The sequence below is a fragment of the Tursiops truncatus genome, chromosome 13, assembly GCF_011762595.2.
Source record: "Tursiops truncatus isolate mTurTru1 chromosome 13, mTurTru1.mat.Y, whole genome shotgun sequence".
NCBI classification, from domain to species: Eukaryota; Metazoa; Chordata; class Mammalia; order Artiodactyla; family Delphinidae; genus Tursiops; species Tursiops truncatus.
Window position 1 is genome coordinate 7330728 of NC_047046.1, and position 17066 is coordinate 7347793.

Here is a 17066-nt window from a genome sequence, read left to right on the forward strand (position 1 = left end):
ACTATTCTGTACAATACTACAATGGTGGATACATGTCTTTCTCCATTTGTCAAAACTCGTAGGATATACAACACCAAGAGTGAACCTAATGTAAACTATGGAAATTTGGGTGGTAATGATGTGTCACTGATTGTAACATGCACCGCTGTCCTGTGGGATGTTGATAGTGGAGAAGGTTGTACATGTGTGCGGACACGGAGTTATGGGAAATCTCTGTACCTTTTGTTTGATTTTGCTGTGAACCTGAAACTTCTTTAAAAAAATAAACTATTAATTGAAAAAAAAAGTATGTAACCTTATGCATAATAACATTAAATGTAAGTGAGTTAAACACTGATTAAAATGCAGACATCGGCAGAATTAATTTTTAAAAAGCAACATCGGGGCTTCCCTGGTGGCGCAGTGGTTGAGAGTCCGCCTGCCGATGCAGGGGACACGGGTTCGTGTCCCGGTCTGGGAAGATCCCACATGCCACGGAGCTGCTAGGCCCATGAGCTGTCGCCGCTGAGCCTGCGCGTCCGGAGCCTGTGCTCCGCAACGGGAGAGGCCGCAACAGAGAGAGGCCCGCGTACCGAAAAAAAAAAAAATTGTTACTAGAAACAGAGGAAGAAATTTTATAATGGTAAAAAGATCAATCCCTCAAGAAAATACAATTACAAATATATATGCAACTAATGGCAGAGCCCTAAAATACAGAAAGCAAAAACTGACAGAATTAAAGGATGAAATAGATAATTCAGCAATAATAGTTGGAGATTTCAGTATTCTATTTGAGTAATGGATAGAACAACTAGACAGAAGATCCACAAGGAAGTAGAAGACTTGAACATCAGCTAAGCCTAACAGTCATCTTTAGATCACTCCATTCAGAAATAGTAGAAGACACATTCTCCTCAAGTGCACGTGGAACGTTCTCCAGGGTAGACCATATGCTAGGCCATAAAACAAGTCTCATCATATCCTGCAAAGTATGTTCTCTGACCACAATGACATGAAACTAGAAGTGATAACCCAAGTATCTCAGGTGTAGTTTTAATTTGCGTTTCCTTGATGGCTAATGATTTTGAGCTGCTTCTTTGGTCAAGTGTCTGTTCAGATCTTTTGCCCATTTTAAGGTTTGGTTTGTAGTCTGTGTATTATTAAGTTGTAAGAGCTCTTAATATGTTCTGGATACAAGTCCTTGATCAGATTGAGTTTTGCAAGTGTTTTCTCTCAGTCTGTATTCTCATTATACTTTCTTAACAGTGTCTTTTGAAGAGCAGAAGTTTCAAATTTTGGTCAAGTCCACTGACAGGGCTTAGAAGTAGTAACACTCCAATATCAATGAGCATACCTAACTACCTAGATTTTGGTTTCTAAATACTCTTCCCTACTAAAAGGTCCTCAGAGAAATGGCTGATTCCAGGGCTGAGACAGAAAGACTACAAGATGAGCCTGGAATATCTTGTGTACCAAGAAGCAAGGAAGTGCTTAAAGAACTGGGGATTAGTCAGAAACCTATCAGAACCATGTTGGAGGGGCTTCCACTGGCCAAATCTGAGATAATTTGAGCATCAAAAGAAATAATGAATGAAAAAAAAAGAAATAATGATAGTAATGGATTATAGCCTATTGAATAAAATAAGAAACCATGATATATAAATATGCCATGGAAACAGATATAAATAAGTAAATGAGGGAAAAATGAAAGCCCTTCCTGGGACTTCTCTGGTGGTGCAGTAATTAAGAATCCGCCTGCCAGTGCAGAGAACACGGTTCAATCCCTGGTCTGGGAAGGTCCCACATGCCGCGGAGCAGGTAAGCCAATGCGCCACAACTACTGAGGCTGCGCTCTAGAGCCCGCGAGCCACAACTACTGAAGCCCGTGCGCCTAGAGCCCGTGCTCCACAACAAGAGAAGCCACTGCAATGAGAAGCCCACGCACCACAACGAAGAGTAGCCTCTGCTTGCCGCAACTAGAGAAAGCCCGTGGGCAGCAACAGATACCCAACACAGCCATAAATAGATAGATAGATAGACAGAAAGATAGATAGATAGGAATGCCTTTCTAAAAAAAAAGGAAAGCTCTTCCTTGTGGTAAAATGCCAACTGGTAAGAACGTGAAATGATGGAATTAGAAAATCACTGTTTGGTATCCATCGTGGTAATTATTTCGGCAAGAGTCATCAGTTGGTGCTAAAACCAGTGGGTGAAATCTTGTTAAGGAACAGAATGTTTACATAGTTTCAGAGTATCTCTCCACAAAATAGTAGTATTTTTACAGTGGAGAAACATGGAAGATTCTTCTTTAGCCAAGTGATTGAAGTTACCCTCACCGAAAATCGACATTGTGTGCCTCTTAATATCACACACTGAGAAGGACATGGGATCACTTCTGTGGTATTTCTGCCAAAAAGTGCACAGTCTGACTCTACGCATGTGGGAATATCAGGTGAATCCAACTTGACGGACATTCTACTCGCCTCTGTGCTCTTCAAAAATGTCAAGGTCAAAAAAAACTATCAAGGTCAGGGAATTCCCTGGCGGTCCAGTGGTTAGGACTCCGAGCTCTCATTGCTGAAGGCCCTTGTTTAATCCCTGGTCAGGGAACTAAAATCCCACAAGCTGCAGCCAAAAAAAAAAAAAAAAAAGTCAAGGTCACAAAAGACAAGGAGAGAATGAGGAACTAGACAGGCTAAAGAAATTTGACTACTAAATGAAGCTTGTTATCCTGGATTGGATCCTGGACCAGAAGCAGAAAAAAACATTATTTCCTATGAAGAATCAGTACAATAAGTATCCTAAACTTCTGTTCTGTGGAAATTCAGGAACAAGAAATTCAGCCTCCAAGAAATGGGGAGAATCTCTGCATACTTATTCTTTGCAGTGTTGAATGATTTTCCAAGTGTTTATTAATTATTTGTATTTTCCCTGTTGTGAATTATCTGCCATGTCATTTATCCATTTATATCTTTTTTTTTTTTTTTTTTTTTTTTTTGCGGTACGCGGGCCCCTCACTGTTGTGGCCTCTCCCGTTGCGGAGCACAGGCTCCGGACGCGCAGGCTCAGCGGCCATGGCTCACGGGCCCAGCCGCTCCGCGGCATGTGGGATCTTCCCGGACCGGGGCACGAACCGGCGTTTCCTGCATCGGCGGGCGGACGCTCAACCGCTGCGCCACCAGGGAAGCCCCATTTATATCTTCATTGTAGTCATTTCCCAGTCTTGTTTATTTCTTTTAAAATTTTTTTAACTATAAAAGTTAAACAGCTTCCTTGTTTAAAAAATAAATATAAACCATATAAAAGGGTACAAAAGAAAAAAATGAGAGCCCCTCTCGTCTCCACATCCCACTCTCCAGATGTTCTCCCTCTTGTTTCATTCCTTTAAAGTTTGCCTCCCACTGTTTTTCCTTCCTTTTACTCTTTACAAATTTCTAAATATATCTGTGAATTACTCATGCAGCAAAAGCATTTATCTTAATGGACTAGGAAAGGAGAGAGTCTACAGTGGAAAAAAACTGTGTGTTAACCTCTATAGATTTCTTGATAAACTTATGTTCAAAACATACATGTTTATATTTAAGAACTTTTAAAGTATAAAAGACCTTTATAGCGAAGCATGTACATAACTGACACATAATCAGAAACGAGACCACGACTACTTATCGTGAATTAGTGACTTAAATTCTGCCACTCCCAAATGGTTGGAAACCATTACGTAGTCTTTGGTGTTATCCTTTGATTCCAAAAAACCATGTAAGAGCTTTTGTCACCTCTTTGTTTTATTAACAGTGTGAGTTAAAATTGGTACTGTATTTGGCTAAACTGTATGTGGTACAGATTGTGGGTAGAGGTGAATCTTTTCTCACAAGATTGACTAGCTGAATCTCTTGTTTTTTATCCTTAATAGAATAACAGAATTTTAGAACTAAAGGGCCACTGGAAATTCTTCTGTAACTTTCTTATGTTATAGGTGAGAAAGAAATGCCTGGATATAGTAGGCATAAGATAAGGCCCGTGTAGAATAAATTACCTGTTCCTAGCCCTACACAAGTTAGTGACCTTTGACTCCTTTTGTTTCAGTAAAGGAACCAGAATGTTAATAGTGACGTTTTCACTCATTCGTCTAACAAATGAAGGAAACATTTATTGAATGTCTAAGATATGGCATGTACATGGTATTGTTTAATATTTTAACTCTCAGGTCCTTGATGTACACTTGGTCCTTTTTCACTGCCTCTGAGGAAAGCCCTTTGCTTTAGCGGTCCTGGAGCATGGGAATGTGACCTGGGGGATGAGAAACTGGCCTGTCTGTTATGAACTGACCTTTTTGTTGTGTGTGTGTTTTTTTTCCCAGCTGGAAGAAGAGAGATCTGTGCTCAATAATCAGTTGTTAGAAATGAAAAAGAGGTAGGCTTTCTTTTTTTATATATTGTTTTGTGTGTGTGTGTGTGTGTGTGTTTAATAAGGAAAATGTTAGAACACGCTGTGTACAGTGACTTGTAGAAAACATACGACCTTCTTATATTCAGAAAATTGCATCGTGATCGTTTGGTACTCATAATTGACAAATTTGTAAGAGTTTCAGTATGAATTACTGAAAGAATAGTTCGATTTTTAAGCCACGTTCAGTTGTGTTTGTCCAGAAATGTTCTAAATTAGGTTGTCTCGTATTACCCTGTTTGCCTCCTAGTTTCAGTAACTAAAGTGCTATAATGTTACCTAATCTGCAAATAAATTCAGTTATATAAAACTTTCATTTTCTCAGTAATAATGGGAAACATTTTAAATGTTTCTACTAACTTTCTTAAAAAGAGCTTTGTTATTTGTTATTCTTTGACGATGATCGAATGCTGTTCACATGGAAGCTTCCAGTACTTTGGAGTAAGGATAAACGGGCCCCCAGGAGTCATCACGTAGAAGCCTGGTGCTTATGCTTTCTGACGGTCTCTGTCTGCTTTTATAAAATGTGTAGTTTGTGTCTAGAGAAATTCTCTGCTTTACTCTGCATGCCAAGTAGGCCTAGTGTGTACCGTTGCTAAGAGCCACAGCCTGTACCGTGGTTTGCTGTAGAGTACATCACAACAGTGACAGGCGTTTTTTGTCTTATTAATTACAAAAAGAAAAATAAACCTTTAGGAATAGTATAATCAAGAATTCTTCTATACCTCAATTAAAAAATAATAAGAAAATGAAATAGAAAAGAAAAAGAATTCCTTCATGGTCTTGCAGAGCATTTTATTCTTACTTGTCAGAGCAGAGGAAGTCTCCCTTACTGACCACTGACGCATGCGTTTATGCTGACGTTTGTCCCTCCTGCCAGCATGGCGGCTGCTTCAGAGTCGAGGGCTGTATTTAGCCCACAAAGATATTTGGGTTCCATAAGCTGCCTTCTAAAGGAAATTAGGCCTCAGTTCAGGGGTGCCTTCCTCCTTTCTTTTTTTAAGACATCCTTAGACTCATTGTTCTTTAAACTTTCACATCAGAATGCATGTGTGTTTCATGACTGCCGCACCCCCGGTCCAGCCAGGTGTTCGCCCAGTGCCTATGAGCTGCGGTGACTGGCCTGCCGTGCCTTAATCTGGGGCCCAGGTACAAGCACAGCTCCCCCCCCCCCGTGGGGGCCTTGGGATATTTAATTTTCCATGAATAAGGCTTTGTTTCTTTAAAAAGAACCCCATGTATGCAGTTGTCAAGGGTGTGTGAACAAATTGATAGCACTTATTCCTGAGGCATTCTGACAAGGGAATGAATAGAAACAGGCTGGTGTGAGTACTGATGTAATCCCTTTGCATTTATGTAGCCCTTGAAATTCACAAATTTCTCCTATCTCTAAACAAACCACTGAAATATATGGTGGGGCTTGCATTGAAAAATGATGAAACTAAAACCCCCCAAGTTAGGCAACTTGGCCCAGAGCTCAGATGCAGACACAAGGCCCAGGACTTCAGATGTTTACAAGGGCTCTTTTCTCACTGTACATCTATTTATGTTTACTTTTTAATCTCTTTTAAAAAATAAAGATGCTATTGCTTTGTCAGTCCTTTTCATGTGACTTTGACTAAATTACATGCCTCTCAAAATGTGATTAGACATGTGACTTTTTTCACGGCTTAAAAAGATAGAACAAATTTGGGTACTTGTCCATTCCTCTCTTCTTAACTCACCCTGCTCCCATTTTAGGTCCTGGATAATTATTACTCTTAATCAATAAACGCAGATAAAGATGATATTTTTTCTGGGAGTGAAAAATGTTAAAACTTAGTTTCTTATATTTAGAACTTTTTTAATCAAATTGTTAATTAATCCTCATGGAAAGTTATGTCTCTTTCAGAACTCTGAATGCAAAGATATTTTAGCTAATATTTTGGGGGCCTTAAATAGCTTCTGAAGGTCAGTTTGGTAAAGGATTCGTATGTAGGTCTATGTGTGTAATAGTTAAGTACCTGTAGCATAGAGTACTAAAAAGAATTGGATACTTTCTTAATTTAAGAATCTGGAAAGTACTTAAATCATGAAGATATTTGAAATGTAGTGGTTCATGCAAGAACCGAGATCTTAGCCAACAGTTTAATTTAGAGGTGAGAACTGAACATACACAGTCAACATAGTATATGATTGCTTCATTCAAACTCTGTTGTTCATTCTGTTGAAGTGCAGTACTTACTCCTGATGTAGGGTGAAACTACTTATCGTTAAGAAATTAGTATCACCCTTTTGTACTTTGTCTTTTTGCTATCTAGCATCGAATTGCAAGCAACACGTAGTATAAGTTTTTCTCTTAGCTTAAAAGTGTAATTATTTCTTTGGGAAAGTGGTCTCCAAGTTAGGGAAACCTCTTTCAGAACAGGTTCCAACACGTCTGGTAGATAAAGCAGAGCCAACCTGGACCGCTGTAATGGATGGAAGTAGAGACGTGTGTCCCTCTGGCCAGAGAGCCTACAGCAGATTTGGGAACCTGTTTGGCTCCCCTCCCTTCTCTAGGCTTTTTGATGTCCTAGAAGGAACTCCAGAGCCATCATCTTAGCTGTGGACTTGTAGAGTCAGGATTAATTCTGTGTGTGTCAAGGCAAGATTCCTGTCAGGAAGGAAAACTGGCCGACGGTCCCCGTCCACCAGTCCTGAAGAGGTCACTGCCACTCCAGCTCATTCAGCTCACTGTGGGTTGCTAACTGTCTGACTGTCTCCAAGCTTGCGCTACTGATCAATGCTCATTTCACCCCTCTCTTTTCCCTTTCCTACTCTTGCTTCCTTTGCTATATCTGTGTGTCTTTAATGGTAAGACTAAAGAAAGTCTATCCACGTTATAATAAATAAATTTCATATATTTTTAGTAAACAAAATTGTTGTATATATTTTTTGGCTGCCTTTGTCCCTCTGTGTCTTGCTTTTGTTTTGTAAAATATTCTCAGCAGTATATACATACACACACGCGCACACATATCTTTTTTATATCTATATACAGCACAGAACTTCAGTGCAAATTGAGTTCTCCTTACTGCATTTGCAGTTCTCTTCATGTTCCTAATATTTGGTTCTTGTTATCTTGCATTTTTAAAGCTTGCCCAGTAACACTTTAAGGTATTTGCTTCATTACTGGAATTTCTTTCTTATGTAAGTAGTAAGGAAAGAATCTGGGTAATATGTTCCCTTGGGGGAAAGATTTCTGGCCCCTATAACCCTTCTTTCATGTTATGTTTATCTTCCCTTCTTGATACTTTTAGTAACGCCAAGTCACTGGGGCCAGCATGGCTTTAAAGTAACACAGGCCTTACTGTCAATGCGATGTGTGACTCAGGTGTCAGTGATGCTGGCATAAATGGTTTAATTTAGCCCCTCTTGGTTTGCACGGTGGGATTTGGGCTTAGAAATCACCTAAGATGGTAACATTGAAGACCTGTCACAAAGATGAGCTGCCAGGGTCTATTTGTCCCTTCATTTGGTGTACACAGCACAAGTCAGGTCCCTTTTTTAACCATGCATCTTTTGACAACTTTTGTATGAGAAACATCTGCTTGCCATCTTCTTAGAAAGCAGCCTCACTTAGAGGGTGGACGTGTGTGGCGATAAGCAAAGATACCTGCTCCTTTTTCCTTCTGCCGGCTGATGACGGCCTCATCCCTCCCTAACACGAAGAACCTGTGAGAGCTTGACTAACTAGAGTCCTGATTACAGAAGAATCTAAATCTGTTAACCCCCAAATCCTGGTATTTCTCAGTAAAAGCATTTAAAATCGCATCTTTCAAATTTGAGTTGGATTTACAAGTGAATCTCTTGAAACGGTTTTTATAATAGAGTGAACTACCAAATAAGTTTAATAGAAACTTAAAGAGCCCAAGAGTTATTGAATCTTTGGATAAAATCAGATATTTACTTCCCAGGTGGAAAAAATGCCTGTGTACATTCCTTTCACTTAAATCTTCGGGGTTTTGTTTGTTTGTTGTTGTTGTTGTTTTTACTTAAACAGGATCCTATTTCCTAGCGAGGTGTTATGCAGTTAGTAATTTAACAGCACCAAGTGTTCATATAATGCTTGGGTGTTGAATTCAAGACATTTTCTGTAAGTCTCAGATTCTTTTCTTACTACTTATTCTGGGGTGGAAGTGTAAGCCACACAATGAGATAAATACAACACTTATATTTTTCATCTTTGTGTAGAATAGAATTTCAGTTTACCATAAACCATGAGAATTCTGTAATTCGTGTGCCGGATATCTTGGGTCTCACTAACCAGACAGACATTCTGCCATTTCTAACCTGGGCCTCAGTTTCCAATCCCTCCAGTTGGTTCGAAGACATACTGAACCACTACATGCTCTGCATTCACCCAGCTACTTCTAATAGAACTGGGAGTAATTTGGTTTGTTGTGGTTTAAGCCATGAACTCTCACTGATGATTATCTACGTGGATGCAAATGAGTAGGTTGTATGGCCTGAGGGCTGGCCAGGAAATTTTTCTCCAGCTGTGTTTTCCCCAAATATTTTTGTGATACAAGGTCTTTTTCCCTCTTGTTTCACACTGCATGTCATTTTTTAAAAACTTATTATTTCAAAATCTGAGGTTTCCAGAAGAGCTGCAAAGGTCGTACCTGGAGGTCCCACATTCCCTTCACCCAGCTTCCCCTCACGGGCACATCTTACATCCCCTGGTCCTTTGATCCAAACTAAGAGAGTAACATTGGTCCAGTACTCTTAGCCAGCCTCTAGACGTTGTTCATATTTCCCCAATTTTTCCATTCATGTCTTTTTTTCTCTCCCAGGATCCAGTCTAGGGGACCACAGTGCATTTAGTTGTCCCATCTGTGACAGCTCCTCAGTCTTTCCTTGGCTTTCGTGACCTTGGCACGTTTGAATTTTCACCACAAAAATTTAAATACACTCACACATTTATAAACACATAGTAGCCTGCCCTCTGGGGTTGTCTCCATTGTGTCTTGCCCTCTTCCCCTGTCTTCCCTTCATCTTTCCCTTTCTTTTCCCACTCCCCTGACTCCAAGATAAATGTTCTCGTCTCCTGGAAAGCCCGGTCCCCATCCCTGTGCTGATAACCAAGTGCTGGGTCGGCCTGAGAACATACATCCCGTGTGCTGACCTTCTCCCTCCAGATGCCCCTTGGCTTCCATTCTACACCTGGAAATCCATCTTCACATTTCCGTTCTAGCCTTTATGTCATTACCTTTGATTTCTATGAGCAACTTAATGTCTGTCCTCTTCAGAGTCTATGGACGAAAAGTAATAATCCTTCCGTTTGAATAGTGGTAATAATCTCTGCTACTGTTTTGGCCCAGAAGATCTCCAAAACACACTCTTGGAACTTGCTGAAAGTTACTGAAATTAGTGAGAACCAATCGATACTTCCAGCATAAAACTGCTCTGCATGACATCTGTATAATCGCTTTGCATGTGTGTATTTTAATTGTTGGTATTGCTTGGTAATGATTTATTCAAGAAGTAACAGAATTCATCTGGGGGGGTTAGATTTTTAAAGTAATTCTTTGGGGGTGCAACAGTCTTGTTTTTTAATTCTGCGTCTTCCAAAGTTATTAACTTGTTTCTTTAAATTCATACGGATACAATGATATGCAGATTCTGGCATGTCTCTGCATAGGTAAACTTTTTCTCCCCTCACAGTAAGTAAAATTTCAAGTAACATTCTGCAAGCGTAATAGCCTTAACCCCCTGTAAAACTTCCCCGTGATACTTTATCCCTGTAAATTAGCTAAAGTTAATTGCGCGTTTGTTCTAGGACAGTTGTCCACTGACCGCTCTCTCGGTTGATTTCTGGAATTTTTAACTCTTTGGTCTTTTAGAGAATCCAAGCTAATAAAAGACGCAGATGAAGAAAAGGCTTCCTTGCAGAAATCCATCAGTATTACTAGTGCCTTACTCACAGAAAAGGATGCAGAGCTGGAAAAGCTGAGGAATGAGGTAGAGTACCACCTCGGGGACCCTGGCGGTACCCGTCCGTGTTCCGACCGGAAGCTAAGCCAAGCCGTGTGTTGCAGGTCACAGCGCTCAGGGGAGAGAACGCCTCCGCCAAGTCCTTGCGCGCAGTCGTTCAGTCTCTAGAGTCCGACAAGGCGAAGCTTGAGCTCAAGGTAAAGAACTTGGAGCTTCAACTCAAAGAACACAAGAGGCAGCTCAGCAGCTCGTCAGGTAAAATGGCCACGTGCTTCCTCCCGACACCGCTGCTTCCCGCAGACGCGGGGTTCGTGGCGGGCGCACCCTTTGTAGGCGGCTGCTGCGCCGCGCCGACGGGGCCGCTCTGTGCCGGGCCCGCCCGCCTGTAGTCGGATGAGGCCCCACGCAGAGGGGCGCGCCTGCCGGTCCCCACTTCCGGACCTTCCCGTGGTCCTGAGCATCGGCAGAAGTTTGTATAAGACAGTGGGTGATAACTGCCACCCCAGCAGCAGCCGCGGCTTCTGCAGGTGCCCTGCCGGGGAGGAGGAAATGACAGCCGTGACCGTGACCGGCGTTCCTCCCCGCAGCGGGCCGGCCTGAGAGAGGACGACCGTGTCCGAGGGGTCCAGAGAGGAGACAGGAACTTCAAACGTGTTCTCAGAGAGGCGCATGTGCGGATTCCACATGAGAATGTGTTTCTAACACTGGCCCTTTCAATGCAGTAACAAGGAAATAAGATTGCAATTTTTAAAAAATCCCCCCTCCACTTTTTTTTTCTTTTTTTTAAATATAAGGTAATACTGATACTCAGGCAGAAGAGGATGAAAGAGCCCAGGAGAGCCAGGTAATATTCCTTCCTTTTGCTTTGCTTACTTGCTATTTTTAAAATATAATTTAATCTTTTGAATAGGTAATGTATTCATATGTTCTAAACATTAAACAACGTTAAAAATACGTACAGTAAAAATAAAAAAAAAATCTCCCTCCAAACACCATCTCCTGCTCAGTTCCCAGCCCCCCAAACAGGTAATCAGGGTTATTAATGTCTTTTTTATTTTTTCAGAGATTTTTAAAGTGTACATACAAGCCAAGATTAATAGTCTTTCCACCTCCTTTTTTTTACACATATGGGGGCATATTACATAAACTGATCTGCACTTCGCTTTTTATAGCTGTATAGTATTCCGTTATGTGGGTGTACCGTAATTTAATCAGGCCTTATTGGTTGACATGACATTTGGGATGTTTTCTGATCTTTTAGGTGTATTATAAACAATGCTATAATGAACTGTCTTGAACACCTATCATTTTACAGATATACTAATATTTCTTTAGGATAAATTCATAGAAGTAGAATTGCTCCATAAAAGGTTCCTTCCTCATCTTTACCTTAAAAAGACAGGGCTCTTGAAAACTGTTTCCTAAAGCCAAAATTATCAAAATAGCCTTAGTTTTAAAAATGGTATTATATGGAGGCAAACTATTCTGTTTTTGGAAATGTATAGCCCACAAGCAACAAACATCTATTTTCAATTTTTATTATATATTTTGGACATACTTGTCTCATTCAAAATTCAAAGGTACAAAAGCCTTCTTTCACTTTTAAATAAAAGAGAAACTCAGTGCATTAGTGATTTGTTTTAGTTATGACATCTCCTTTGAAAGGCATGTAAGGATTCAACGCACAGCCTGATTTACCCTGAATAGCATTGTCTCTGCTTAGTTTGTATGTCTGATGAGCACAAACTTAATTCACAATGTTTTCTCTTTCCCCCTTCCTTTCCGCTTCCGTTTGTTTCATCTGCCACTGCCAACGCTTTTCTTCCAATCAGCAAATGGTTTGTTTTATGTTTCCTAATTTGTGAGCACGTGTGTGTGTGTGGTTTCCCACTGTACTTACATCCATTTTGTGGCTTTTTCCCCCCTTTCTGATATGTATCTGCTAACAGGGTAAAGTCTTTAGAAAATACAGTTTGAGAAGTGAGATGAGATTCAGTGGGTCTTGCCTTCAGTGGCAGAAGGGAGATTCTGCAGAGAATCACAAAGCTAGTGATTTGTAGCTTTGTCTCATAACTGCCCCAGCAGGAGAAAAAGGCCAGACATTTCCTTAAAAAGTGGATGTGTATGTATGAGTATACACACACACAGACGTATTTTTTAATACTGTAAAATGGGATTTTTTTCCCCAATGGACATTTAGAGAAATGAGACCTTTGTATCTGTGGAAGAAGGAAGAAACTTACGGATTTTTTTCTTTTCTTGGCTGCACCATGCGGCATGTGGGATCTAGTTCCCTGACTGAGGATCGAACCCTCGCTCCTTGCATTGGAAGCGCAGAGTCTTAACCACTGGACTGTCAGGGAAGTCCTGAAACTTACTGATTTTAAATTAAAGTGCCCTTGCTTTGCCAGGTTAGGACAAGAGCGTTTCCTCCTGGTGGGCAGTCATCTCGTTATCCCACTGCCCCAATTCTGGGCCCAGGTGGCCTGAATGCTGCCCCTTCAGTGTGTGGCCACACCTCCTCAGGTGAAAGAGAGCTTAAGCCTTCTCTTTAAAACGCCTTCCTTTTTCTCTGAAGACCTATTTACCATCCCACCATGACTAATAAGTGAGTGTTAAGTCGTAGTTGGAGGAGAATTTCCATGAGCTTTTTGAAATCTACAGAACATAAAAGTCCTGGCTTAGTTGTAGTTTAGTGTAATAAGTAACTGGTTACGCTTTCTGTACAGTGTGTGTGTGTGTGTGTGTGTGTGTGTGTGTGTGAACATAATCTAAAACACGGTTGAGTCATGGCTGCTGTGGGCCCCTGCGACTCCAGCATATACTCTGCAGCCACAGCCTGAGAGTGTACTTGTAGACTTCTTGATGCTCCAGCGGACACATTTCAGACATTTTACACATCTGCTTTTGTTTTTTCCTAAAAAATCAGATTGATTTCCTAAATTCAGTAATAGTGGACCTTCAGAGGAAGAATCAGGATCTCAAGATGAAAGTGGAGATGATGTCGGAAGCAGCCCTGAATGGGAACGGTGACGACATGAACAATTATGACAGGTATTTCACGTCCAGCGATACTGAGCAGAACCTTAGTTCCATCTAAATAAATGTGTGTTTTTAAAGTTAGGTTCTCCAGACAGAGGACAAATATCGCATGATATCGCTTCTAGGTGGAATCTAAAAAAATGGTACAAACAGAAATAGAGTTACAGATGTAGAAAACAAACTTACAGTTACCAGGGGGTAAAGCGGGGGGAGGGATAAATTGGGAGATTGGGATTGACATATACACACTACTGTATTTAAAATAGATAACTAATAAGGACCTACAGTATAGCACAGGGAACTCTACTCCATACTCTGTGGTGACCTATATGGGAAAAGAATCTAAAAAAGAGTGGAATTATATACATGTATGGCTGATTCACTTTGTGTACAGCAGAAGGTAACACAACATTGTAAATCAACTATACTCCAATAAAAAATTTTTAAAAAGAATATATATATGTATAACTGAGTCACTCTGCTATACAGCAGAAATTAACAAAACGTTGTAAATCAACTATACGTCATCAGTAAAATTAAAAAAAAAAAAAAGGCTCTCCAGTGGATTGGAGAAACAGTTGCTTTGTGGTCATTTGGCCATAAATTGACTTCCACAAATCTGGCAGGAGAGTGAAAATGGTTTGATGTGAAAATTTAAAACGTGGACCGTAGTACTTAAACACTTGAGGCTCCCAGACTTGGCCGTAATTCTTGCTTGTTTTTTGTTCATTACAAGTGATACTGTCTCTTGAATTTCTTCTGATGGAGATGAGTTTCTGATTATGCACATTAACATTTGTAGTGATGACCAGGAGAAACAGTCCAAGAAGAAACCTCGCCTCTTCTGTGACATATGTGACTGCTTTGATCTCCACGACACAGAGGATTGTCCTACCCAGGCACAGATGTCTGAGGACCCCCCCCATTCCACACACCACGGCAGTCGGAGCGAGGAACGCCCCTACTGTGAAATCTGTGAGATGTTCGGGCACTGGGCAACCAACTGCAATGACGACGAGACTTTCTGATGAAGCCTCACATCCAGAACTGGGCTTTCTCAGATGCACTAGCTTAGGCAACTGACCACCAGCATTGTGTGTGCAGACTTCAGGAGAACTCATGTTATTTTGGACCCCCCATCAACAAATCTAAGAAAATATTTTGATCTTCAACAAATCTCCCTTTTAGTCTCCCCTTATAAGTTTATCAGTTAGAATAATCAATAGGTGAGTTTTCACCTCTGATTTTGTCTTCTTGAATTTAAAAAGTATTAACAAGACATTGCACCAGATGCCATTACATTAATTGTCCCTAGGGAGACCTCAGAGAACGACTCCTACCCTCACAATACCTTATTTAAGTAACTTTAAATTATGCTGTTACTTTTCATATTTGCACTAAAATATTTCCAGGCTGCGTTTGTATATTTAGATGTTTTGGTTAAACTTTGACACTGGAATGAGTTGAAAAAATGTGCCACTTTGCATATTCATCTACTCATTTAAAATATTTTATACTTAAAGAAATATCTGAGCTCTTTGCACTACCTGATATCAGTAGTGCCTTTATTTCAGGCTTGATGATACTTAGGTGTGATTATAAAATCATGAAACAGGTAAAGGGAGGGGGAAGCCCCCAAACTGCTGTGGGGACATTTTATAATCTCTATGCTGCACCCACTTACTCTTCTATGGTGTTTTTTGTTTATTGGTTTTGCATAATTTCAGCTTCTATATATTATATGTATATATTTTTGTAAAATCTCTATTTTGGGAAAAAACATATACAATGTGTCTTTCTTTTCAGATTTTTACCTTTATGAAAAAGAAAACACTTAAAATGTTCATCAGGACCTAACAGACTAGGCCAGAAATAGCATCACGTGGCTTTGCAGCTCCTTGTTCTTTGTGTTTTCATTCTATTTCTTTATCAGATATAAATAACTGGGAGAATTCTCTCCAGATTTTTTTTTCCTTCTCCAGCAGATAGCCCCAGCAGTCAGTTAATTAGATAATAAGCCACTATAAAACACCTAAATTAACCAATCTACAATCTTTACACGTTTTTTTTTTACTGTGTTTTTAGATGAATGTACGATGAGAAATTCAACATTAATAATTTTGGATTTTCTTATCACAAAAAATAAACTGAAGGACCTCAACCACAAGAAGTTTATCAACCAGTTTGAATCTATTTATCTTCATTTGAATGTCTCCTAGAATGTGTAAAAAGTAATAAATAAATGTATCTTCCATGAGACATGTATAATAAGAACTTCTATAATTGTATATATGCCTTTGATGTATTTTCCTCTCAAGATTATCAACTATGTGTTTGACAAGTGAAAAATCTGTAGTCAGTTGAAATTTGGGGTTATAAACATATTATAATAGGAACTGTTTCACAAACACAATATGTAAAGCAATATTAAAATCTGAGCAAACAAGTGTTCTGTATCTACTTTAATAAATGGTTATTCTTTTTGGCCAGTGTAGTAAACTGGTATTATTCTCAGGTTTATTTGTCATAATGGTTTTTCTTTAAGTGAGCGAGCACTAGAGACCCAAATAGCAATTTCTACTGCAGTCTGTTGATAAACTGCTTTTAAGAAATTATCTCAAAGCATTCTATGACCCATTCAGCATAAGATCAATACCCAAGGTGGTTACCCGTTGCTATGTCTCACTACGTTACCTGACAGAAATGTAAGTGGCACCAGGTAGTACCCACTACCTATTACAGCATGAAGTTTTGGAAGGAAACTCTGTGAAAGCTGTTGTGGTATTTTCCAAAATGATAACTGAACCAAGCAATCTGTTTTATGAGCTCTGACCCCCCCCCCCACACACACACACAGGTAGATATTTCCAAAGCAGAGTTACCAGCTGAACATTATTCTGACCTAAAAATAACCCCGACAGTGGTCCTTGACTTCAGCTTTGACCGAATTGATGAAAAGACTCAAAACTATGAACTACATTTGTTGTGGTGACCATTTCACAACATATACGTATATCAAATCATTATGTTGTACACCTAAAATTAATATTAAATATCCATTATATCAATTAAAAATACATTTTAAAAGGAAAAAAACTCGAACACTAAACAAGTCTGTGATATTTATAGGGCAATTGCGGTAGTACTGCAGTATCACCAGTTGGGTCTTTACACAAATAAAACACCTCTGTTGATCGTTTAGAATCCGGGTCCTGTTTGCAGAGGATCGTTTATCATCCGAGTCTTGCTCGTTTGCACCCACGCATGCCTGAGAGTTCGCTAACCGTGGGTGTGCCCTCATTTACCAGTTCAGGACATGGCCTGCTGAGCTCAACATTTATTCTCCCAGATGGTGCTAAAATAATACACGTTCTCCGTTGAGCAAAAAACCTGCGCACGTGAGAAGAGTTTGTGATACAGGTTGAGAAGAATCCCTGTGAACTAGGGCATGGAACAGTCTACACGTGTGGAAACATGTTATTTTAAAATTAAATGTCTTCGATAGAGTCAAGAAGTTGAGAGCGGAAGTATGTAAATATGTATAGTTGGTTACTGTATCATCTCCAAATTCCGCTCTTTGCTTATTCATACTCCATGGTAATTGCTTAGCGAGTCCTTTCTTAGTAACAGTGTATAAAGGGTTG

At 39.9% G+C, this 17066-nt stretch overlaps 1 protein-coding gene across 9 annotated transcripts in view; it reads left to right on the forward strand.

Annotated features, from left to right (window-relative positions):
- CLIP1 (CAP-Gly domain containing linker protein 1) overlaps nucleotides 1-15938 on the forward strand; it is a 124802-nt gene extending 108864 nt beyond the window's left edge. For 7 of the 9 annotated variants that reach the window (XM_019950160.3, XM_019950158.3, XM_033836815.2 and 4 more), the window contains 6 exons: nucleotides 4337-4389; nucleotides 10290-10407; nucleotides 10485-10635; nucleotides 11175-11224; nucleotides 13310-13434; nucleotides 14225-15938. In XM_019950160.3, coding sequence (XP_019805719.1) covers nucleotides 4337-4389; nucleotides 10290-10407; nucleotides 10485-10635; nucleotides 11175-11224; nucleotides 13310-13434; nucleotides 14225-14450 — 723 coding nt within the window. In that variant the 3' untranslated portion in view covers nucleotides 14451-15938. Of the gene's footprint in view, nucleotides 1-4336; nucleotides 4390-10289; nucleotides 10408-10484; nucleotides 10636-11174; nucleotides 11225-13309; nucleotides 13435-14224 lie in introns of those variants that run through there. The other 2 variants (XR_002179401.3, XR_002179402.3) reach the window with 2 other exon arrangements.
- The last annotated feature ends 1128 nt before the right edge of the window (nucleotides 15939-17066 follow it).